Consider the following 24,125-nt stretch of genomic DNA (forward strand, 5'->3'; position numbering starts at 1 on the left):
TTTCATTAAAAGTATGGTTTTACTAAAATTACAGTGTGGGCAGTGATTGATTTTGGCATAGTTTGGAAATAGTTTTGACAAGGCGGAAATAATGGAGGCTATTTGAACAATTGGCCACAAAGGCACATTTGTTGTTGAAGGAATGTTGTGGTGAAAATAAATATGCAGGCTTCTTCACACAACAGCTATTTGTGGTAATAAACACATTTGCAATATTACATGGGATCAAAAGTGTATCTTGGGCATTTGTTTTCTTTTAGATGTCAATGAAATGTTGTACATCTAAATATTTTTCAAAACACATTATATTGCACGTGTGACATTTTGATTTCCATTAACTGCTGTATTTTTATAACCAATTCAATGCACACAGCAGCTCTGTGGTCCAGATTTAATCCTGGAGTGCTGATGTAAGAATCAGCAGCTCTTGTGTTGCTGGTTGCACTCAGCGTGTCTTGAACTGTTCAGTCACATTCTGAAAGACTTCAGGAAACAGTCTCTGCAGGGGGTACATTATGCTCATTATGTCTTTTAGATTGAATGGCTTTGGACTATACTTGCTCTGAGAGCTTGATTCAGGGTCTGAAATTCCTTAAGCTTGACATCTCAGCTGGGATATTTCCACCAAAGATCATGGGCCAGGAAAGATGATCTCATTCAAATGTCAATATGGGGCATCAGAGGTATCTGCAGGTCATTGGAAATGCCTTCCACCGATCACCTTTGTCAGAGGGCCAGGAAGTCATCAGTAATTTCTAGAATCTTCAGCTAACTTGGTTGTGCCACAGGTTTAGCCCCCGCAGTACACCACTGGGGTGGTTGGAATGCAGTGTTTTACTCAGCATTCCTGCCTTCTACTCTTCTCCCATTTTTTGCAGGGGGTTTTCAAGGTTTCAAAGGCCGAATTTTACTCCGATGCCTGTGGTAACTTGAATAAAATGACAGCTTCTTACGTTTACGAACATACAAAATAGGAACAGAAGTGGGTCATTTGGCCTCTAGAGCTCCACCATTCAATAAGATCATGGTTGATCCGTTTGTGTTGTAAATTCTATATTCCCATTTACTCCCAATAACCCATGATTCCCTTTCCCAACAACAATCTGTCTACCTTAAAAATATTCAATGACCCCGCCTCCAGCGCCTTCTAAGTCAGAGAGTTGCAAAGTCACACAAACCTCAGAAGAAATTTCTCCTCATTTCTGCCTTAAAGGGTGACCCCTAATTTTAAAACAGTTTGGACTCACCCGCAAGAGGAAACATCCTTAGTACATCCACCTTGTCAAGACCACCCCGGACCTTGTATACATTGATGTGATTTTCCACCACTCATTTATTAATTCTAAATTTCCTGCTGGATCACAGTAGAAAAGTAGTACATTGAAATTCCGATTTGGATGATGAATCACTCTCCCTTTCAGAGTTTGCACTGAGGATCTTTACCTCCTTAGATCCTTGTTTAACCTGGTTGTATGTCACCTGGTTTCAATAATAATAATAATCGCTTATCGTTACAAGTAGGCTTCAATGAAGTTACTATGAAAAGCCCCTAGTCGCCACATTCTGGCACCTGTTCTGGGAGGCCGCTACAGGAATTGAACCCACGCTGCTGGCCTTGTTCTGCATTACAAGCCAGCTGTTTAGCCCACTGGTTATGGGGCTGGTTTAGCACACGGGGCTAAATTGCTGGCTTTTAAAGCAGACCAAGGCAGGCCAGCAGCCCGGTTCAATTTCCATACCAGCCTCCCCGAACAGGCGCCGGAATGTGGCGACTAGGGGCTTTTCACAGTAATTTCATTGAAGCCTACTTGTGACAATCAGCGATTTCCATTTCATTTCTTCATTTCACTGTGCTAAACCAGCCCCTGGAGTAATAGTATACTTTGGATATTTGTGTTACACAGGTGCAGGGTAAAAGCTCCAACTTTCATGATGCATTTTTCTCTCGTTCTCTCTCTTCCTCAAAATATATCCATGGCAACTGCAACATCTGAGGCTTAGCTGAAAATACAGGCTTCGAGCAAAGGAAAACTTCCAGCAGGCCTTCAAATAAATACATTTATGAATATGTTTAATGATTTTATTCAGAATTCTTTAATTTTTTTAATGAAGAGCAGAGGCAGTAAAATTGAAGTGGTTTTATTTGCACTCGGGGGTGCATATTCACAAACCCTGGAAAGTGACAGGACAAGTTGATAAGAAAGTTACAAATGTGTATAGGATTTGTAAATACGGACATTGAATACAAAACAGAAAAGTCATGCTAAACCTTTACAAATCACTGATTAGGTTTCTGCTGGAGTATTGTGTACAATTCTGTGCATCATACTTTAACAAATCCTTTGGGAGGGCATATCAATTTACTAAGATGATACCATGGATGAGGGAGTTCAGTTATGTGCAGAGATTAGAAAAGCTGAGATTGCTTTCCTTAGAGCAGAGTGTTAAATAGAGGTATTCAGAATTATGAGGGAATAAACTCTCCAAGGGTTTTCTCAGGCAAATGAGTCATTAACCAGAAGTCATAGATTTAAAATAATTGGCAAAGAACTAGAGAGAAAATTAGATTATTTGGCAAACAGTGGGTTGTTAAGATCTGGAAATGGCTATCTGAAAGGATGAAGGAATCAGTCCACAAAACGGTTCCAAAGCTTATACTCAAAGACTCTTTTCTAGGTAATGTGAAAAAAACATATAAAGGCTAAACTGGACATCAAAGAGGTGGCACAGGTTGGATTGTAAAAATGGCCTATTTCTGTTTGTGGATCATAGGAAATAGGTAGAGGCAGGCAGTTTGGAGTTGGGGGGGAGTCTATGAGTTTGGAAAGTGTGGAGGGAAGAGTAGATGATGTCAGTATCAGTCCTGGTAACAATAGGAAACAATCTTGCTATTCAGTGGTGGCGTTATGATCCTGGGAGAGGGAGGAGGAAGTGGCAGAGAGTTGGTGTTTGGCCTCTGCTATGTATAGGTTGGTGTGCCAGACAACAACAGCTCACCCTGGTTAACAGGTTTAATAATGATGTGAGGGTTGGATCCAAAGAATGGGGGTTCAGATGGGGGTGGGTTAGAGTGTGAGGAGAGCAGAGAAATTGAGATGGCCAATGACACACCGGCAGTCCTCAATGAAAAGGTCAAGAGAGGGTAATAGGGAGGGGTCCAGGCGGAGGGAGAATACTGGAGACAGGTAAAAGGCTCTGCTGTGCAGCGGAACCCCTGGCTAAAGAGTGGGCACCAAAGCCACAGAAGAACTCAATGTTGTCTGAGTTTGCAATTCATTGAACATACAAATTGCTTTACACTTATGGACTAATTATAAAAAGTGTTAAACAGAATCATAACCAGTCCCTTTAGCTCATCCCTCCTCACCATTCAAGGCCCCAATCACTCCTTTCAGGTGAAGCACAATTTCACTTGCACCTCCTTCAATTTGATCTATTGTATTTGATGCTGCCAATGTGGTCTCCTCTACATTGGGGAGACTAAACGCAGACTGGGTGACTGCTTTGTGGAACACCTTCCATCAGCCTGCAAGCATGACCCCGAACTTCCTGTTGCTTGCCATTTCAAGTCAACATCTTGCTCTCATGTCTATCCTTGGCCTGCTGTAAAGCTCCAGTGACGCCCAACGCAAATTAGAGGAGCAACATCTCATCTTCTGATTAAGCACGTTACAGCCCTCAGGACTCAACACTGAATTCCACAACTTTAGACTGTGACCTTTCTTCTCCATCCTAACCTTTTTTATTTATCCAAACATTTTTTGTCCCAGTGCAAAAGCCTCCCTCCCCCTCCCCACTGGGCCACCTGTCACTTGTTCTTAAGTTTTGCTACATCTTTGCTGCAATATCTCCTAGTTCCCACTAATCACCGATCTCCTACTCTGATCCAGCTGTTTCACCCCCTCTTATACAGTTAATAAATACATTTCTCCCTCTCTTTAGCTCTGAAGTCATAAGTACTCAAACGTTAACTCTGTTTTCTCTCCATACAGATGGAGCCAGACCTGCTGAATTTTTCAAGCATTCTGTTTTTGTATCATAACTGATTCAGTAAATATTTCAGTAGCATTTTGTAGTTATGAAAATTAATTTTACTGGGGTTTTATCTTTTCAAAAGTATATCCAAAACATTAGCTCCTCTCTTGACAAAAATGTCTCCCATTGCTCTGAATATAACAGAGCAAGTTTCCAGAGTGGATGGCTCCAGGAATTAAACATGCTAGAATATGCCCCTGAAAAGTGGCAATGCATTCCTGAAGCTTTTCCTTAATCTAATGTGTTATGGGAGCCAAGGAAACAGACAGAAAGGGAGAGAATTAGCCAGTAACATCAAATGGATTCAGAAGATAAAATGTAATTACATTTGGCGCACAAAATTCAAAGTATATATTTTATTTGAATTTCAGCAGAGCTGTAAATTGTCATTATGGAGAGATCTTTAAGAATGGATACAAAATTTGCAGTTCTGCCCAGTGAAGCTTGATGTACAGTTACGTGTTCAATTACACAGAAAAACATTCAAATTAACAATTACTTACAAATATTCCAAAATTTTATTTACATTTTTGACCGATTACCTGTTACAGCAATAAATGAATCTAAAAGTGTCAACATTTAAAAAAGTCCAACAAAGCATAACACATATGCATTGGAATGCCCAGGTTTAACTGACCTTTATTTATCCAGTGTATAGACTTTTAATATTAAAAATTCTAATGTAGATCATCTGATCCATGCAGTAGGTTTCTATTGTGAGCTCTAAGATTGCTTTGAAATTGTTATTCCTTCTTCAAAGGGCCACTTGCCATGTCAAGAGGCCCCCGAGTATGCAAGTTTGAATATAATTTCCAAAATTCACATGCATATTTAGGTTTGTGCTACAATCAGTGAGCATTGCAGTGGGAGAGAACACATCCTGAGTGAGACACATGAGGCTGGATTTGCCTCAGCTCTGTGCCAAAATCACCCAGTGGGTGGAGCTGGGCTGTCTGTTGGCTTTTTACTTTTGTTTTAGGCTGTTTGCTGCAGGGTGTGATTTAGTTTCGTTTTCAGAGCTGGATAGCTGCAGTCACAGCCAGAAGGTGTATTAGAGTCTCTGTAATCTAAAGACTGTAAATCGATCCTGGGGATTTAAAACTAATAACAGTAGTGACTTTAACCTGATGTGCTTCTGGTAAAAGGTGTTTTAAGTCTTATGGATGTTAAAAGGACATTATTAAGGATTACTTAGTGTTGTATTCTTTGGGGGTTGTATTTGAATTAATGGTTGCTAAGATGTTCACTGTATGTTTTAAAAAAGGTTAACTTGAGTTCATAGAATAAACATTGTTTTGCTTCAAAAATACCTTTCCATCTCTGCTCTACCACACCTGTAGAGTGGGCCGTGTGCTCCTCATACCACAATCTAGTAAAAGTTGTGGGTCAGGTGAACTCCATGATACACTTTGGGGTTCTCTAAACCCTGGTCCATAATAAATTGGGGGCTCGAGGGGGATAAAATTCCATCTATTGGATTGCCTTTGTGAACTTAAAGACAGTGAGGGGTGAGCATATTGTGATTGCTTATCAGGTGTGGTATTTTAGTTTAAGTAGGGAGTGTGTTCTGGACAATGGCTCTTTCAGAGGCTCTGAGGTTTTTGGGGGTGGAGACGGTCACACGCAGTACCTTACGGACAGAGACATGCTGAGGCGTAGAGAAATGGACGGATCGTGCAGAGACCTTCTTGTTCAAAGAGACTGTCAATCGAGAAAGATTTCAGTTGGAGGAAGAAAAACGGGAAAGAAAATGGACCATATTATTATAGCTGTTTGCGGGTGTTTTTTGAAACGAAAAAATATATTTTCTGTGCGCATTTCTTAAAGGATAGTGAAAAGGTGAAAAATTAAACCATCTTGAAGTTGCGGGTTTATTTTTTTTTCTTGGGGTTGGTGTCATGTGAGAGTACCTTTAAGAAATGGGTATTTATAAATGGGTATGTATATAAATATCTGTAGTGAGAGTACCTTTAAGAAATGGGTGTTTATTACTGTAGTGATGTCAGAGAGTGGGTGGAGCTAGGCTGCCAGTCAGCTTTTTTACTTTCGTTTTAGGCTGTTTGCTGCAGGGTGTGTTTCAGTTTTGTTTTCAGAGCTGGATAGCTGCTGTCACAGCCAGAAGGTGTATTAGTCTCTCTCTGTAATCTAAAGACTGTAAATCGATCCTGGTGATTTAAAACTAATAACAGTAGTGCTTCTGGTAAAAGGTGTTTTATGTCTTATGAATGTTAAAAGGAAGTTATTAAGGATTACTTAGTGTTGTATTCTTTGGGGGTTGTATTTGAATTAATGGTTGCTAAGATGTTCACTGTATGTTTTAAAAAGGTTAACTTGTGTTCATAGAATAAACATTGTTTTGCTTCAAAAAATACCTTTCCATTTCTGCTCGACCACTCCTGTAGAGTGGGCCGTGTGCTCCCCATGCCACAATCTAGTAAATGTTGTGGGTCAGGTGAACTCCATGATACACTTTGGGGTTCTCTATTAGGGCAATTAGGGATTAGCAACAAATGCTGGCAGAGCTAGCAAAGCCCACAATCTGTAAAAATTAATTTAAAAAGCACAGCCAGAGTGACTGTGGGTATCAGGGATTTAGAGAACTGCAAGAATTCGGTGCAGAGGGAAAAGAGGTGCTCTTTGCTTTGTAACTTTTTCACTTGCCTTGCTGCAGCAGTAGCGGCTACAAGGGAGAGAGTTGATTGGTAAGTAGGGTCAAGGTTGGATAAGTATTTCCAACTCTTATTGCTTATAGTCTATTTGTGGTTTATAGTTTGTAAGGGCTATATTGTGTTGTAACGAGGACAGGAAAGAAGGGTCCTAGAATAATCAATATCATCTGATATAAAGGATCTTCTGATGGTTTAATTTAAAGGGGTAAATCATGGCCGGAGAGCTTGAAACCATGGTGCTCTTCTCGTGCTCCATGTGGGAAGCTGGGAACATATCCAGTGCCCGGGGCCAGCATGTGTGCAGCAAGTGTTTCCAGCTGCAGCACCTGGAAGGCCGTGTTTTGGAGTTGGAGTGGCAGCTGGGACACTGTGGAGCATCTGAGAGCTGGAGAGTATCGTGGATAGCACGTTTAGGGAGGTGGTCACACAGCAGGCTCAAACGCCATAGGCAGGAAGGGAATGGGTGACCACCAAGCAGAGCAAGTGGACTAGGCAGGCAGTGCAGGTATCTCCTGCGGCCATTCCCCTGCAAAACAGATATGCCGCTTTGGATACTATTGAGGGGAATGGCCCCTCAGGGGAATGTAGCACTACGGTTGGCTCTGCTGCACAAGGAGAAGTATAAAGTATGGGAATGCAATAGTTATAGGATATTGAATTGGAAGGGCAATAGATAGGTGTTTCTGTGGCCACAAATGAGACTCCAGGATGGTATGTTGCCTCCCTGGTGCTAGGGTTAAGGATGTCTCGGAGCAGTTACATGACATTCTGGAGGGGGTGGGTGAACAGCCAGAGGTCACGGTATACATTGGTACAAATGACATGGGTAAGAAAAGGGACGAGGATCTAAAATATAGGGAGTTAGGAAGTAAGTTGAAAGGTAGGACCTTAAAGGTAGTGATCTCAGGATTACTACCAATGCCACCTGCTAGTCAGAGGAGAAATGACAGGATATATCAGATGAATACCTGGCTGGAAAGATGGTGCAAGGGGAGATTTTCTGATTCCTGGGACATTGGGACCGATTCTGGGGAGGTGGGACGAGTAGACCTGGGCGGATTACATCTGGACAGGTCCCGGACTGATGTCCTAGGCCGATTATTTGCTAGTGTGATAGAGGAGTGTTTAAAATAGAATGGCAGGGGGACGGGGACAAAGGAAAGAGAAACAAGGGCACTAATGACAGAAAGAGCAGTAAAATGCAAAAAATGAGATAGGGTAGTCAAGGTTGAGAGGCAAATGGGGCCAAAGTGCAAAGAAAAGTTAGGATGATTAAAAATTGCAAAAGGCAAGCCTAAAGGCCTTATATCTTAATGCATAAAGCATTCGGAATAAGGTAGATGAACAGATGGTGCAAATCAAGGTAAATGGATATGATCTCATAACCGTTACGGAAACATGGTTACAAGATCATCAAAACTGGGAACTTAATATTCAGGGATATTTGACCTTTCAGAAGGACAAGAGGGAAAGAAAAGGTGGTGGGGTAGCACTATTGATAAGAGGTTAAATGAGGACAGTTGTGAGAGATGATCCAGACTGGGATGATGTAGAGTCCATTTGGGTGGAAGTAAAAAACAGCAAGGGAAAGAAGACATTTGTAGGTGAAGTGTATACACACCCAAACGATACCCACACTGTAGAAAATGGAATAAATCAACAAATAGTATGAGCATGTAAAAAGAATAGAGCAATAATTACGTGTGACTTCAATCTTCATGTTGATTGGGCTAATCAGGTTGGAAAGGATAGCTACGGCAACACATTCATAAGAGTGCATTAGGAATAGTTTCCTAGAGCAATATGTCATGGAGCCAATCAGGGAACAGGCTATCTTGGATCTGGTTAATGAAGCAGGTTTAATAAATTAGCTCAGAGTAAAAGGAGGTAGTGATCATAACATGATAGAATTTAATATTCAGTTTGAGTGAGAAAGTTGGGTTGGAAACAACTGTGTTCAACTTAAACGGAATTATAATGAAATGAGGATAGAGTTAGCTAAAGTGGAGACGACATAGGGGAAGGACGGGAGCCTCGGTGCGGTCCCCGATAAGAAATAATCATAGGTTTGTCCCGGGGAGAATAGATGGGGGATTTGGAGCATGGCAGAGAGCTGGGGTTGTGCAACTGAGAGATCTGTTCGTAGACGGGACGTTTGCGAGTCTGGGAGCGCTGACGGAAAAATATGGGTTGCCCCAAGGAAATGCATTTCGGTACATGCAACTGAGGGCATTTGCGAGGCAACAGGTGAGGGAATTCCCGCAGCTCCCGACGCAGGAGATTCAAGATAGAGTGATCTCAGGGACATGGGTGGGGGATGGTAGGGTGTCGGATATATACAGGGAAATGAGGGACGAGGGGGAGATCATGGTGGATGAGCTGAAGGGAAAATGGGAAGAAGAGCTGGGGGAAGAGATTGAGGAGGGGCTGTGGGCTGATGCCCTACGTAGGGTAACTCGTCGTCCTCGTGCGCCAGGCTAAGCCTGATACAATTCAAGGTTTTGCACAGGGCGCATATGACCGGAGCAAGGCTCAGTAAATTTTTCGGGGTAGAGGATAGGTGTGGGAGATGCTCGAGAAGCCCAGCAAACCACACCCACATGTTTTGGTCATGCCCGGCACTGCAGGGGTTCTGGGTGGGGGTGGCAAAGGTGCTTTCGAAGGTGGTGGGGGTCCGGGTCGAGCCAGGCTGGGGGCTGGCTATATTTGGGGTTGCAGAAGAGCCGGGAGTGCAGGAGGCGAAAGAGGCTGATGTCTTGGCCTTTGCGTCCCTAGTAGCCCGGCGAAGGATATTGCTTATGTGGAAGGAAGCCAAACCCCCGGGCGTGGAGACCTGGATAAATGACATGGCAGGGTTTATAAAACTAGAACGGATAAAGTTCGCACTAAGGGGTTCGGCTCAAGGGTTCACCAGGCGGTGGGAACCGTTCATTGACTACCTCGCAGAACGATAAAGGAAATGGGAAGGTAACAGCAGCAACCCAGGGGGGGGGGGGGGGGGGGAGGAGGAGGAGGGCTCGGGCAGGTCCTCAGGGGTGTTTTTGTATAGATATTTGTACTTGGTTATGTACATTGGATTGTTTGATTTTATCTCTGGAGAGTTATTATTTTTGTTATGGCAGTTGCCATTTGGTTTATATATTATTTATTTATTTGTTAAAACGGTCACTGTTATATATATATTGTTTTATTGTTGTAAAAAGGTAAACCTTTGTATTGTTTTGTTTGACCGGAAAAAATTTGAATAAAATATATTTTAAAAAAAAATAAAAAAATAAAAAATAAAGTGGACTGGGCGGATAGATTAGCAGGAAAGACAGTAAGCAAACAGTGGCAGGCATTAAAGGAGGCAATTCAGCAAAGATATATCCCAGTAAGGAGTAAAGATTCGAAGAGAGGGATAAACGAACATGGCTAACCAGGCTAACCAAGGAAGTTAAGGAGAGTATTTTGTTGAAAGAAAAAGCATATAAGGAGGCAAAAGTCAATGATGGGTTGAAGACTTGGATAAATTCCGCAGGACTAAAAAAAATAAAGAGCGAAAATAAACTAGAGCAAATAAAGGAGGGCAAACTAGCGAGGAATATAAAAACTGACAATAAGAGCTTCTTTTAAGTATGTAAAAAGGAAGAGAGAAGTCAAAGTGAATATAAGCCCCTCAGAAAATGAATTTGGAGAGATAGTTATGGGGAACAAGGAAATGAGAGGAGTTAAACAGATATTTTGCATTAGTCTTTACAGTGGAAGATACTTCTACCATCCCATTGGTACTAAAGAACACGGGGGAGGAATTAAATACCATCACTAGAGAAGTAGTATCAGGCAAACTAATGGGGCTAAAGACAGATAAGTCCCCTGACCCTGATGGCTTGCATTCTAGGATCCTAAACAAAGTAGCTACAGAGATAGTGGATGATTGGTTGTAATTTTCCAAAAAATATTTTGGAGAGGTACCGGAGGATTGGAAAACTGCCAATATGACATCCTTATTCAAAAAGGAAGGGAGGCAAAAAGTGGGAACCACAGGTCGTTTGGCCTAACATCTATTGTTGGGAAAACGGAATCAATTATTACGGCAGTAATAGCAGCACATTTGGATAATCATACTCTAATCAAGTAGAGTTAGCATGGCTTCATGAAAGGAGAATCATATCTGACTAATTTATTCGCGTTGTTTTGAGGAAATCTCAACCTGAGCGGATTGTGGGGAACCAGTAGCTATGATGTATTTGAACTTTCAGAAGGTGTTTGACAATGTACCTGGGCTTCCAGAAAGCGTTTGACAATGTACCTCACAAAATGTTAAGCCATAAGATAAGAGACCATGGTGTTGAAGGTGGTATACTGGCATGGATAGAGAATTGGCTAATGGGCAGAAAACAGCCAGTGGGGATAAGGAGTTCTTTTTCAATTTGGTGGCCTGTAACAAGTGGGGTTCCAGAGGGATCAGTGCTGAGACCGCAACTGTTTACAATTCATATTAATGACTTGGAGGAAATAAGCTAATGTACTGTACCCAAATTTGCAGATGGCACAAAAATATTGGATGGGCAGATTACGAGAGATGATTGGTTAAGAAAGTGGACAAAAAGTTGGCAAATGGAGTATAATGTGGGAAAACGTGACATTGTTCATTTTGGAAGGGAAAACAAAAGAACAGAGTATTATTTAAATGGAGAAAAACTGCAGAAAGCTGCAACACAAAGGGACTTGGGTATTTGTGCACAAAACACAGAAAGCTAGCACACAGGTGCAGCAGGTAATTAGGAAGGCTAATGGAATGTTGGCCCTTATTTCAAGGGGGTTGGAGTATGAGAGTAGGGAAGTCTTGCTGCAACTCTATAAGGTACTGGTGAGACCACATCTGGTGTACTATGGGCAGTTTTGGTCTGCTTATTTAACAAAAGATATTATTTCATTGGAGGCAGTTCAGAGCAGGTTCATTAGGATGACCCCAGTATGGAGGGATTGTCTTGTGAACAATAGTTAAACAGGTTGGGACTCCTACACATTGGAATTTAGAAGAATAAGAGGTGATCTCATTGAAACATATAGGATTCTTAATGGGCTTGACAGGGTAAATGCTGAGAGGGTGCTTCCCCTTATGGGAGAGTCTAGGACCAGAGAACATAGTCTCAGAATAAAGGGGTGTCAATTTAAGACTGATACGAGGAGGAATTAGGTGGATTGGCGATGATCAATGCGTGGGGTACAGGGGTGGGGCGGGCGAGTGGGCCTAGGTAGTACTCTTTTGGAGGGTTGGTGCAGATTCGATGGGCCAAATTTCCTCCTTCTGCATTGTAGGGATTCTATGAATTTCTTCTCTGAGGATTGAAAGTCTTTGGAACTCCTTGCCACAGAGAGCTATGGGGGAAGAGTCGTGGTGTCCATTTAAGGCTGAAATAGATAAGATTCTTGATCAGTAAGGGAATCAAGGGTTAAGGGGGAAAGGGCAGGAAAGTGGACATGAAGTGTGTCAGATCATCCATGCTGCTATTGAATGGCGGAACAGGCTCGAGGGATAGAACGGCCTACTCCTGTTCCTGTTTCTTCTGATCTCCCATCTTTCAGGACGTTCAATATATTTTCCCAGCTGTGGGATATCCAATGAATGAAATATTCAATCCATGAAAAAGATGTTCTTTGCAACAATCAAACCTCGTTAGGAAATAAGCTTGGCAGTAAACACAAGAGATTAACACAAATACCTGTTTCCTACATAATTCTTCAAAAACTCGAACATTCTTATCCTTCCCGTCTCTCGATGCAACACCATTTTCCACTTTACAGAAAAATATCTAATAGTTCCTTGGTCAAAATCATTGAGAAGGGTTAACACTGAAAATCCATGGAAAATACAGTGACGAACTACAGCGAGAGATAGAAAATAATGGATGCAACTTTGCAGAGGAAGGCAGATTAGAGTCCACTGGTAACTATGGAAAGAGACGAGTCATAGTGCTTAAAGCATGTGTCCCAATGGGAAAACCAGGCTGACACAGATCCGAAATATACTTTCCATGTGGATTTTTATATCAAACTTGGTTCAGTTTGTTCTTGCCTAGTCAATATGCTTTTCACTTAAGCGCCTGCAAGGTAGTCTAGTATCAGTTATATTTTCCAGAATATCTTACCTTGAAAGATATGAATTCTATATAGTGTTAGCGACATACAACATTGAATTGGGACATTAACAAAGAATATTTATATCTGTAGAAAAATAATTGAATTAAATTACTACAGCTGGCCTTGTATTTAAAAATAATCTACAGGTCTGGCAATCTACATATCAGATAATACAATGGACCAGTCTTCACAATACCTCTCAAGTGACGACTGGAAGAGACAAATATGCTTTCACCCTCAATGTCTGCCGCATACCCATCGAAGTTCCTGTTCTTCTCGGAGGTTAGCCAGGTTCTGGATGGACCTCCAGCTGCACTGACAGGCATATGCTCGTGTACCTTTCCTACTTAACGTCTTCACTTTCAGTTTATTTAAGTCAGGCATGTTGTTTCTGGAGGCCAAAACAAAAAAATGAAGGTGCCTGTACATTTTAAACGCAGTACAACATTACATTTATTGCTTGCAATTAAAGTCGACAGAATAATTTTAATTGGATTTGCTTTCTTAGGTGATTATGTTCCACTAGAGTCTCCTCCCATCTTTCTTTATTAAATCTCCATCAAAACCCTCCCTCCCCTTCTCTCACAAGCTTGTCTAGTTTCCCCTTGAATACATCTATTCCACTCCGTGATAGCAAATTCCATATTATTACCTGTCTTTGGGTGAAGAGGTCTCTTCTGAATTCCTTATTGGATTATATTAATAGTATCCGGTTATACTTTTCCCAACACGAGGGAACGCTGTCACTGTATTCAGTATAACAAAACCTTTCATAATTTTAAAGCCTCCATTAGATCACTCATTCAACCTTCTGTTTTTGAGAAAGGAGAGACCGATCCTGTCAATCCGTTCCTGATAGGGCAACACGGTGGCACAATGGTTAGCACTAATGCCTCACAGCACCAGAGACCAGGGTTCGATTTCGACCTTGGGTCAATGTGTGGAGTTTGCATGTTCTCCCCACGTCTGCGTGGATTTCCTCCGGGTGCCCCGGTTTCCTCCCAGTCCAAAATGTGCAGATTAGGTGGATTGGCCACGCTAAATTGTCCCTTAGTGTCCAGAGATGTGCAGAATAGGTGGATTGGCCATGATCAGTGCGCGGGGTTACGGGGATAGGGTGGGGGAGTGGGCTTAGGTAGAGTGTTCTTTCGGAGGGTCGGTGCAGACTCTTTGGGCCCAATGGTCTCCTTCTGCACTGTAGGGATTCTATGCATATCCACAAATTTCTGGTATCATTCTTGTAAATCCTCTCTGCACCTCTTCAATGATTATATTGTTTTATACCATCTGAACAGCATGCAATGCTCCATGTGTGGTCTAACCAAGGTTTGATTCCAGGTTCAGCATGGCTTCCCTACTTTCATATTTATTCCTCTGGAAACAGAAGATTGCTTTGCTTTTTGAAAAAATAGCCTTTGCTAAGCTATGGCAGAACTTTTGGTGTTTGATGTATTTGTCCTCTGGGAACATATGAATTAGGAGCAGGTCTCTTGGGTCTGCTGTGCCATTCAATAATATCATGGCTGATCTGATTGTAACTTCAATCCCACATTCCCGCCTACCCCGACAACCTTTCACCCATTTGGTGATCTAGAATCTATCTAGATCAGCCTTAAAATTGTTCAAAGATTCTGCCTCCATTGTCTTTTGAGGAAGAGTTCCAAAGACTCAACCCTCAATACATTTCTCCTCAGGCAGAATTTTACGGCCCCATAGCGGCAGGGCAGGGCCATAAAACACGGCAAGCCTTTAAAAGTCCATTGACTTCGGAGGGACCGTAAATACCCCCGGCACAGAATTCCATCACTCATTTGTCTTTTTTAATACGTGACCTCTAGTTATAGAAACTCCCACAAGATGAAACATCCTTTCCACAGCTACCCTGTCAAGATCCCTCAAGATCTTTATGGTTTCAATCAAGTTGCCTCATATTCTTTTAAACTGTAGTGGACCTAGCCTGTCCAATCTTTCTTCACAAGACAAGCTGCCCATTCCTGTATCAGACTAGTAAACCTTTTCTGAACTGCTTCAAAACATTTACAGCTTTCCTTAAATAAGGAGACCAATACTGCAGTTTTGGGTGGCACAGTGGTGGTTAGCACTGCTGCCTCATAGCACCAAGGAACGGGGTTCAATTCCAATCTTGGGTGACTCCGTGGAGTTGGTATGTTCTCCTCGTGTCTGCGAGGGTTTCCTCCAGGTGCTCCAGTTTGCTTCCAAAGATGTGCCGGTTAGGTGGATTGGCCATGCCCTTAGTGTCCAAAAGGTTAGGTAGAGTTACTGGGTTAGGTTTGGGCAATGAGCATAGGTAGGGTGCTCTTACAGAGGGTTGTTGCAGATTCGATAGGCCGAATGATCTTTCTGTATTGTAGGGATTCTATGATTCTATTCTACGATACAGTACTCTAGATGCGGTCTCCTGCGCAACTGAAACATAATCTACATTGTAAACAATTCCCCTCGCAATAAATGATAACATTTATTAACTTTCCTATTTACTTGCTTACCTGCATACTAACCATTTGTGATTCAGCCATTCTGCTCCCCAGAGCTCTGCAATCTCTTACCATTTAGATAACATGCTTCTTTTTATTCTCCCTGCCATAATAGACAATTTCACATTTTCCCACTTTATGCTCCATTTGCAAGATATTTTCCCACTCACTTAACCTATCTGCACCCATTTGTAGCCTCCTTATGCCTTCTTCACAACTTACTTTCATACCTACCTTTTGTGTCATCAGCAAATTTAGCAACCATACCTTTGGACCTTTTAGCCAAGTCATTTATATAAACTGTGGACCGCAGCGCGCCCCCACTAGGGGGGGAAGGCGCCAGGCATGGGGAGGGGGGACCACTTAATAGAGGCAGGAGAGCAGACTGGGGTAGGAACAGGGGAAAGAGGGACAAATGAGGGGTATACGGGAGAGGGGGGAAAAAGATGGGGAAAGGGAGAGACCGGGGGGGAGAGGAGACACAGGGAAGGAGGGACAAACAAGGCTAGAAAAGGAATAGCAATTGGGCTACAAAGTGCCACAACCAAGGGCTCGAAACAAGGAATCGCTGCAAGCACCCACGCAGTATGCTCTCTGGGCGACCCCAGAGTGCAGGGGACTTCCCGCGTGGCAGACAGTGGGCGGCCATGTCGGGTGCCTCCTGGACAAAGGGAAGCCATGGAGCGCAGGGACCCGACCTCATGGAGAGAGCAGTGACAGCGGCCATCCTAGACGGCCCCCTAACAAAGGGAAACCCCGGAGGGCAGAGGTGCGTCCACCAGGTAAGTATGGTTAATCCCACAGGAGCGAGGGGACAGAAGCCCCCCACCAGGATAGTCACCTGGAACTTAAGGAGACTCAACGGCCCAGTGAAAAGATCTAGAGTCCTCACCAACCTAAGAAATATGAGGGCCGACATAGTCTTCCTCCAAGAGACACACCTGAGAGAGGACTGACTGCGGGTAAGAAAGGGCTGGGTGGGACAAACCACCATTCCTGCTATGGGACAAGGGCCGGGGGGGGTGGCAATACTGATCAGCAAGAGGACGATGTTTAGGGCGACAAAGACGGTTATGGACCCAGGGGGACGGTACATCATGGTCAGCGGGGCCCTGGATGGGGCACCGGTAGTACTAGTTAACATGTACGCAACCAACTGGGACGACACGAGCTTCACGGCCATGGCAGAAATCCCTGACATAGTGACGCACCGACTAATCATTGGGGGGGGGGGGGGGGGGGGGGGGGGGGAGAGACTTCCAACTGTGTACAGGATCCAACGACAGACAGATCAAACCCCAAAATGTGGAAAACCTCAAGCATGGCAAGGGAACTCTGTCACTTTATGGAACAGATGGGTGCGGTGGACCCCTGGAGGTTCGCCCACCCAGGGGAGAAGGAGTTCTCCTTCTTCTCGCCAGTACACAATGTATACACCAGAATTGACTTCTTTGTGGTGGGGGAAACGATGCTTCCGGGGATAGACAAAGGGGAATACTCCGCAATTGTGATATCAGACCACGCTCCACATTACATGGATGTGAGGCTGGAGACGGGCAGGGCCCAACGCCCCACACGGAGGTTGGACATTGCCCTACTAGCTGACAAGGCCTTCAACAAAAAGATATCGCGGGCCATAGCAGAGTACACTGAGAACAACCAGAATGGGGAGGTCTCACCCTCCACGTTTTGGGAAGCGCTAAAGGCCGTACTAAGAGGGGAAATCATCACTTTCAAAGTGCGAAGAGATAGGGAGGAAAGGGGGGCTAGGCGGCAGCTAGGCAGCAGCTGGTCGACTCCATACTGGAGGTAGACCGTAAATACTCCGAGGCCCCGACCGTAAAGCTCCTGGCGGAGAGGAAAGTGCTACAAAGGAACTTTGATCTGCTCTCCACCAGGAAAGCAGTGCACCAACTCCGCCAGGCACGTGGGACCCGATACGAACACGGAGCCAAAGCCAACTGCCTGTTGGCACACCAGCTGAGAAAGCAGGCAGCCACCAGAGAAATTTCACAAATCAGGGATACCAGAGGCACATTAGAAACAGAAACAGAAAAGATCAACAAAACCTTCAAGGCCTTCTACCAAGGGCTGTACATCTCAGAGCCCCCAATGGGGGAGTCCGGGATGAAACGGTTCCTTGATGGACTGGACATTCCAGTCGTGGGGGAGGGCAGAAAACAGGGCCTGGAAGCACCACTAGCACTGGGAGAGATCATGGACAGCATTAGCTCCATGCCGGCGGGGAAGGCGCCGGGACCAGACGGGTTCCCGGCAGACTTCTACAAAGAATTTGCGACAACACTGGCCCCGCACCTGCGGGAGATGTTCACAGACTCGCTAGCTAGGGGCACACTGTCACCCACGCTAGCCCAGGCCTCAATCTCGCTGATACCTAAGAAAGACAAAGAAAGACCCAACGGAATGTGGGTCATACAGACTCATCTCACTGCTGAACGCAGATGCCAAAATACCGGCCAAACTCCTAGCCAAAAGGCTAGAAGACTGTGTACCAGAGGTGGTCGCAGAGGACCAGACGGGCTTTGTCAAAGGTGGATAGCTAACCTTGAACATCAGGCGCCTGAACATGATAATGACCCCCTCCGGGGAGAGAACACCAGAGGTGATCGTCTCCCTAGACGCAGAAAAGGCCTTTGACAGAGTTGAATGGAAATACCTTATAGAGGTACTGGAGCAGTTCGGGCTTGGAACAAGGTTCACCTCCTGGGTAAAACTCCTATACAATGCTCACATGGCGAGCCTACGGACCAACAACACCAACCCCCAATACTTCCAGCTGCACAGGGGCACCAGACAAGGATGCCCACTGTCCCCGCTCCTGTTCACTCTAGCGATCGAACCACAAGCAATCGCGCTGAGAGCAGCAAAAAGCTGGAGGGGGATCCGAAGGGGCGGCAGAGAGCACAGTCTCACTCGATGCAGATGACCTGCTCCTCTACATTTCAGCCCCATAAAGCAGCATGGACGGAATCATCGCGCTTCTGAAAGAGTTTGGTGCCTTCTCGGGCTACAAACTCAACATGAGCAAAAGCGAGATCTTCCCGGTACACCCAAAAGTAGGGGGGGGGGCAGCACTAATGGGAATGCCGTTTAAACAGGCCCGACACAAATTCCGCTACCTGGGGATCCAAATAGCCCATGACTGGAAAGGGATCCACAAATGGAACCTCACCAGTCTGACGGAGGAAGTAAAAAAGGACCTGCAAAGATGGAACACACTCCCACTCTCCCTCGCGGAGAGAGTCCAGACGATCAAAATGAACGTACTGCCCAGGTACCTCTTCCTACTTAGGTCTATTCTGATCTACATCCCCAAGGTCTTTTTCAAAACACTGGACAAACTAATCATGGCGTTTGTATGGGGCCGACACCGTACTGGACGCAACAAGAAAGAAATGGGAGGACGACCTGGGGATTGAAATAGGGTGGGGACTCGGGAGCGTAGGACTGCACAGGGTCAACACCACCTCCACGTGCGCATGGCTCAGCCTGACGCAGTTAAAAGTGGTATCTAGAGCCCACTTAACAAGAACCCGTATGAGTAAGTTCTTCCCGGAGGTGGAGGATAGATGTGAACGGTGCCAAGGAGGCCCGGCCAACCACGCCCACATGTCCAGGTCTTGCCCCAGACTTGTGGGGTACTGGACAGCCTTCTTCGAGGCAATGTCCAAAGTGGTGGGGATGAGGGTGGCGCCATGTCCAAAAGAAGCGGTCCGGGGTTTAAGACCAGCCAGAACTATTCCTGGGGAGGAGGGCGTCCGCCCTTGCCTTTGCCTCCCTGATCGCCCGCCATAGAATCTTGTTCGGCTGGCGGTCAGCAGCACCACCCAAAGCTGCAGACTGGCTGTCCGACCTCTCGGAATCTCTCCAAATGGAGAAAATCAAATTCGCCATCCGAGGGTCAGACGACGGCTTCCACAGAACGTGGGAGCAATTCACCCAATTGCTCTGGGACCTGTTTGTGGCCAACGAACAAGCAGACGAATAGCCAGGTAGGCCAAGAATCAGGGGACAGTAGCCAAAGCATGAGAGGGAGAGATAGACCAGGAGAGCGGGGGGGGGGGGGGGGGGGGGGGGGGGGGGGGAACGAGAGAGGAGAACCAGGGAGGCAGGGAAATGGCAGCCGGAAGGAGGTCACGGGATATGATAACAAACTTGGCATCTCCAGGAACAGAGAACAAGGAGAATACAGGCGAAAGACGGGAGGAACGGCTGAAGCGGAGGTGAGCGCGAGACGACAACGGCAGCGAGATCCGTCCGGTAGAAGCAAGTGACAACACCAACACCAAACCCATTAGTGTACTGCTCTCTGTAATTGTTTCTCCGGCACCCAAATGTATATCTACCCCCCCAGTCTCCACCCCCCCCACCCCCCCCACAAATAGTCGCCTACTTATGTGTTGTAAATAATTTTGCCAGTTGTATAGAGTTGCTGCTGTTGAGCTGGTGCACAATACCCTGACAGTTATTCTATTTTATTTTTTATTATTACTTTTTTTGGGGGGTATGTTTGGGTGTGCCCTTCTCTTCTATATATAATATATATATAATATTCTTAATCTGTGTACATAACGGTAAATATACTTTGTTCATAAACCCAATAAAAACATTTATATAAACTGTGGAAAGTTGAGGCCCCAGCATTGATCCCAGTTACATCCAGCCAACCAGAAAAATACCTATTTATGCCTACTCTGCCTCCTGTTAGCTAGCCAATCTTCAAACCATGCCAATATGTTATCTCCTCACCATGAGTTTTTATTTTCCGCAACAATCTTTGATGTGGCACCTTATTTAATGGGTTGTGGAAATCCAAGTGCAGCACATCCACTGGTTCCCGGTTTCCAAAGAACATGTGACTCTTTCAAAGAACTCATAAATTGGTTAAACATGATTTCCCTTTCACAAAACCATGTCTGACTGCCTTGAATTTTTCTAAGTGTCCAGCTATAGCATCTTTAATAATAGCTTCTAACATTTTACCTATGACAGATGTTAAGCTAACTGGCCTGGAGTTCCCTGCTTTCTTGCTCTCTCCCTTTTTAAATAAAGGAGTTACATTTGCTATTTTTCAATGTAGTGAAGCCTATCTAGGGAATTTTGGAAAAATAAAACCAATGCACCAACTATCTCACCCGCCACTTCCTTTAAGAACCCAGGATGAAGTCCATCAGGATCCAGGGTTTTGTCAGCCCATAGCGCTAACAATCTACTCAATACCACTTTCCTGGTGATTGTAATTTTCCCCGAGTTCCTCTCTCTCTTCCAGTTCCTGATTTATAGCTATTTCTGGGGTGCTATTTGTTTCTCTATAGTGAAGTCTGACACAAAATACCTGTTCAATTCATCTGCTATCTTCTTATTTGCCATTAATTCCACAGACTCACTTTCTATAGGACCAACGCTCAATTTGTTAACTTGTTTCTTATTTAAAAATCTATAGGAACTCTTCCTATCAGTCTTAATATTTCTAGCTAGCTTTCTCTCAACCTCTAATTCCACCCTCTTTAATAATATTTGTCATTCTCTGCTGTTCTTCATATTCTGACCAATCTTCTGACCTGCCACCTGTCTTTGTGCAATTAGATGCTTTTCTTTTGATTGTCTTTATAGCTTTCTTAGTTAACCATGGATAGTGGGTCCTCCTCTTGGAGAGCCAAAGCCACAGAGAGATTGGGAAAAGGAACAAGAGTTTTAAAACCGATATGTTGTTTACTCAGGAACCAATGTAGGTCAACAAGCACATGGGTGATGGGTGAACAGGACTTGGTGCAATTTAAAATAGAAGCAGTAGGGTTTTAGATGACCTGAAGTTTGCAGTGGGCAGAAAGTGGAGGCCAGCCAGGAGCAAAGCTAGGTGCAGAAATAAATGGTGAGGGTGCTACCAGAGATTGCAAAAATATAAGAGGTTAAGCGACTGGGAAAGGTGGCAGATGGAGTATAAAGTGGGGGTGTGAAACTAACCACTTAGAAAGAATGGAAAAGCAAAATACATGCAGAGATTTAGGGGCAATTCTGTACAAATGAAAAAGTTAACAAGAAGTAATTAGGAATTCATATTGTCATGTGAGAGTGCCTTTAAGAAATGGATGTTTACGCAATGTGCCTTTAAGAAAATGCAGTTGTGTTTTAGATCAGCCATTTTGCAGTTTAGTTTTAGTTTGAAAAGAGCTTGGGTGTGTGTCTGTGTTTGCAGTGAGCTCGATCTGCTGTGATCTCTGCCATGAAAGACCATCTCTGGATCATTTGGGTGATTTAAACTCATAATAGTAAAGCCTTTAACCTGATGTGTTTCTGTTTAAAGGTGTTAAGTCTCATGGAAGTTGAAAGGAATAACTGAAGGATTATTTAGTGTTGTAATATTTTCGGGGTTATCTTTGAAGTAAGGGGTGTTAAGAGATCCAATGTTTATTTAAGAGGTTAAGTTGAGTTCATGGAATAAACATGGTTTTGTATTTAAAAACCCACGTGTCCATAATTGTAATCCCACAACTAGGGAACAAGCCGTGTGCTCGGAAAAGCAACAGTAGCATTGAAGGGGGAGGTTGGTTGAGCTCCATGATACATTTTGGGGTTCTGAAAACGCCTCACCCATAACAATATAAAAGCAAATTACTGCGGATGCTGGAATCTGAAACAAAAGAGAAAATGCTGGAAATTCTCAGCAGGTCTAGCAATGATTTCCCACCTACGGTTGTTGACAGGGCCCTCAACAGTGTGCGGAGAGAAAAGAGCTAATGTTTCGAGTCCGATGACTCTTTGTCAAAGCTAACAGAGAGAGAAATTGAGAAATAATTATACTGTGGAGTGAGAATGAAAGAGGAGTCATTGCCACAGAAACCCAGGGAAACCGGATGCTAATGTCCACAGACACCAAGGGAAAAGAGTGCTAATGGCAGTCCCCAGAGAGAACAAAAGATGTGAAAGGCCAAACAGCAGAGAAACTAACATCAGAGGATGAACTATAGATGTGGGGAGAGGGGAAGGGGAAAGCAAAGAGGAGAAAGGTTAAGGAAAGGTGGATAAGATTGGTGGGGGAGGGGGGGGGGGGGGTTAAATATATTAAGAAAGAAAGAAATGGTAAAAGACAGTTAAAATGAAATGGGATGAAAACAAATGGGTCGAGGTGGGGTCGAGCTGATCATCTGAAGTTGTTGAATTCGATGTTGAGACCGGAAGGCTGTAGCGTGCCTAACCGGAAGATGAGACGTTGTTCCTCCAGTTTGCGCTGAGCTTCACTGGAACATTGCAGCAGGCCAAGAACAGGCACGTGGGCATGGGAGCAGGATCTTTTGTTGAAATGGCAAGCAACAGAAAGGTCAGGGTCCTGAATGCGCACAGACCGGAGATGCTCAGCAAAGCGATCACCCAGTCTGCGTTTGGTCTCTCCGATATAGAGACCACATTGGGAGCAGCAAATGCAGTAGACCAAATTGGAAGAGATGTAATTTGTCTCCCCTATCTAATCCTCTCATAATTTTGTACACCCCAATTAGGTCACCACTTAGCCTCATTTGTTCTAAGGAAAACAACCCGAGCCTATCCAATCTCTCACCATTTCTGCAATTCATGTAAATCTCCTTTGCACTCTCTCCAAAGCAATGATGCCCATCCTCTAATGACCACTCCAACCTTTCTGTCCTTGACCTGCTAAAATGTTCCAATGAAGTTCAACTCAAGCTCAACGAACATACCTCATCTTACAACTTGGTATTCTACAGCCTTGTGGACTCAGCATTAAATTCAACAATTTTAGATCAAAACCTCTGCTTCATTTTTAATGTTTTTCCCCCCGATTTAAAAAAAAAATTCCCTTTCTTTGCATTCAGATGGTTGTTACCCAGCCATTCACACTTCACCTGGGCACATATTTTGCTTATTCTATTTACCCATTACCACTCATTTTGGTTTTTGTACCACAAAACCTTTTGACATTTAATCTCTCCTCCCCTCCATCCATTCACAGAACTTCCCTTTGGTTCTTCTTTTCCCCATCGCACAAAACCCATGATATTTCTATCTTTCCTCAATTCTGATGAAGGGCCATTAATCTGAAATGTTGGGAGAAACTTAATGGAAACATTTCTAAGTTAATTTGTGGCGGATTTTTCAGGGAGTTTCCCGCCGGCGGGTTCCCCACTGCTATTCAATGACACTTAGTCACTTTTTTGGGCACTGGGGTGTTTCTCACCGGTTTAGCCCACACTTAGAACTTTTTTCAGCACTGGGGAGCTGAACTCAGAGATCGGACCGCCATTTTGAAAGGATGCCCCGATCTCTAAGTGAGTTTGTGGGTCCCCACATCCTCTACCAATGGACAATGTCACCCTCCCAACACACTTGGGAACTACCCCACACCTCCCCAAGTGAGGACACCCCGCTATGGAGTCCCTGGGGGCCTCCCCTCTTCAGGCCCCCTCACCCTCCAGGACCCCCCCCCCCAAACTCCTAGAGGCCCCTACTTACCTGCCATGCACCCCCCCACCCTTCAAATCTCCCCTCTACCTCCTTTCACGGGCATAGTCCCTCAAGGCCCTGACCTTTGGCAGTGCCACACTGGCACCCCGGCACCCACTCTGGCAGTTCTCCAGCTGACTTGGCAATGCCACCCAGGCACCGTGGCAGTTTCTGGATGGCAGTGCCAAGGTGCCAGCATTCCAATGGGAGGGCCAGGGAGCCACCCTGCACTATCCTGACCACCCAGGGGCCTCTGATGGCCTAGGAGACCTCCCGGGTGCCATTCCGCCTGGTCCACGTGTGTGGGGACCAGAACTGAACG

At 44.5% G+C, this 24,125-nt stretch overlaps 1 protein-coding gene across 3 annotated transcripts in view; it reads right to left on the reverse strand.

Moving 5' to 3' along the window:
• Positions 1-2,125: 2,125 nt before the first annotated feature.
• The window catches only part of cfap418 (cilia and flagella associated protein 418), a 49,218-nt gene continuing 27,218 nt past the window's right edge, over positions 2,126-24,125 (reverse strand). For 2 of the 3 annotated variants that reach the window (XM_072468079.1, XM_072468080.1), the window contains exon 6: positions 2,126-13,221. In XM_072468079.1, coding sequence (XP_072324180.1) covers positions 13,068-13,221 — 154 coding nt within the window. In that variant the 3' untranslated portion in view covers positions 2,126-13,067. The remainder of the gene's footprint in view (positions 13,222-24,125) is intronic. The other variant, XR_011933416.1, reaches the window with a different exon arrangement.

Source organism: Scyliorhinus torazame, chromosome 11 (genome assembly GCF_047496885.1).
Source record: "Scyliorhinus torazame isolate Kashiwa2021f chromosome 11, sScyTor2.1, whole genome shotgun sequence".
Taxonomy (NCBI): Eukaryota; Metazoa; Chordata; class Chondrichthyes; order Carcharhiniformes; family Scyliorhinidae; genus Scyliorhinus; species Scyliorhinus torazame.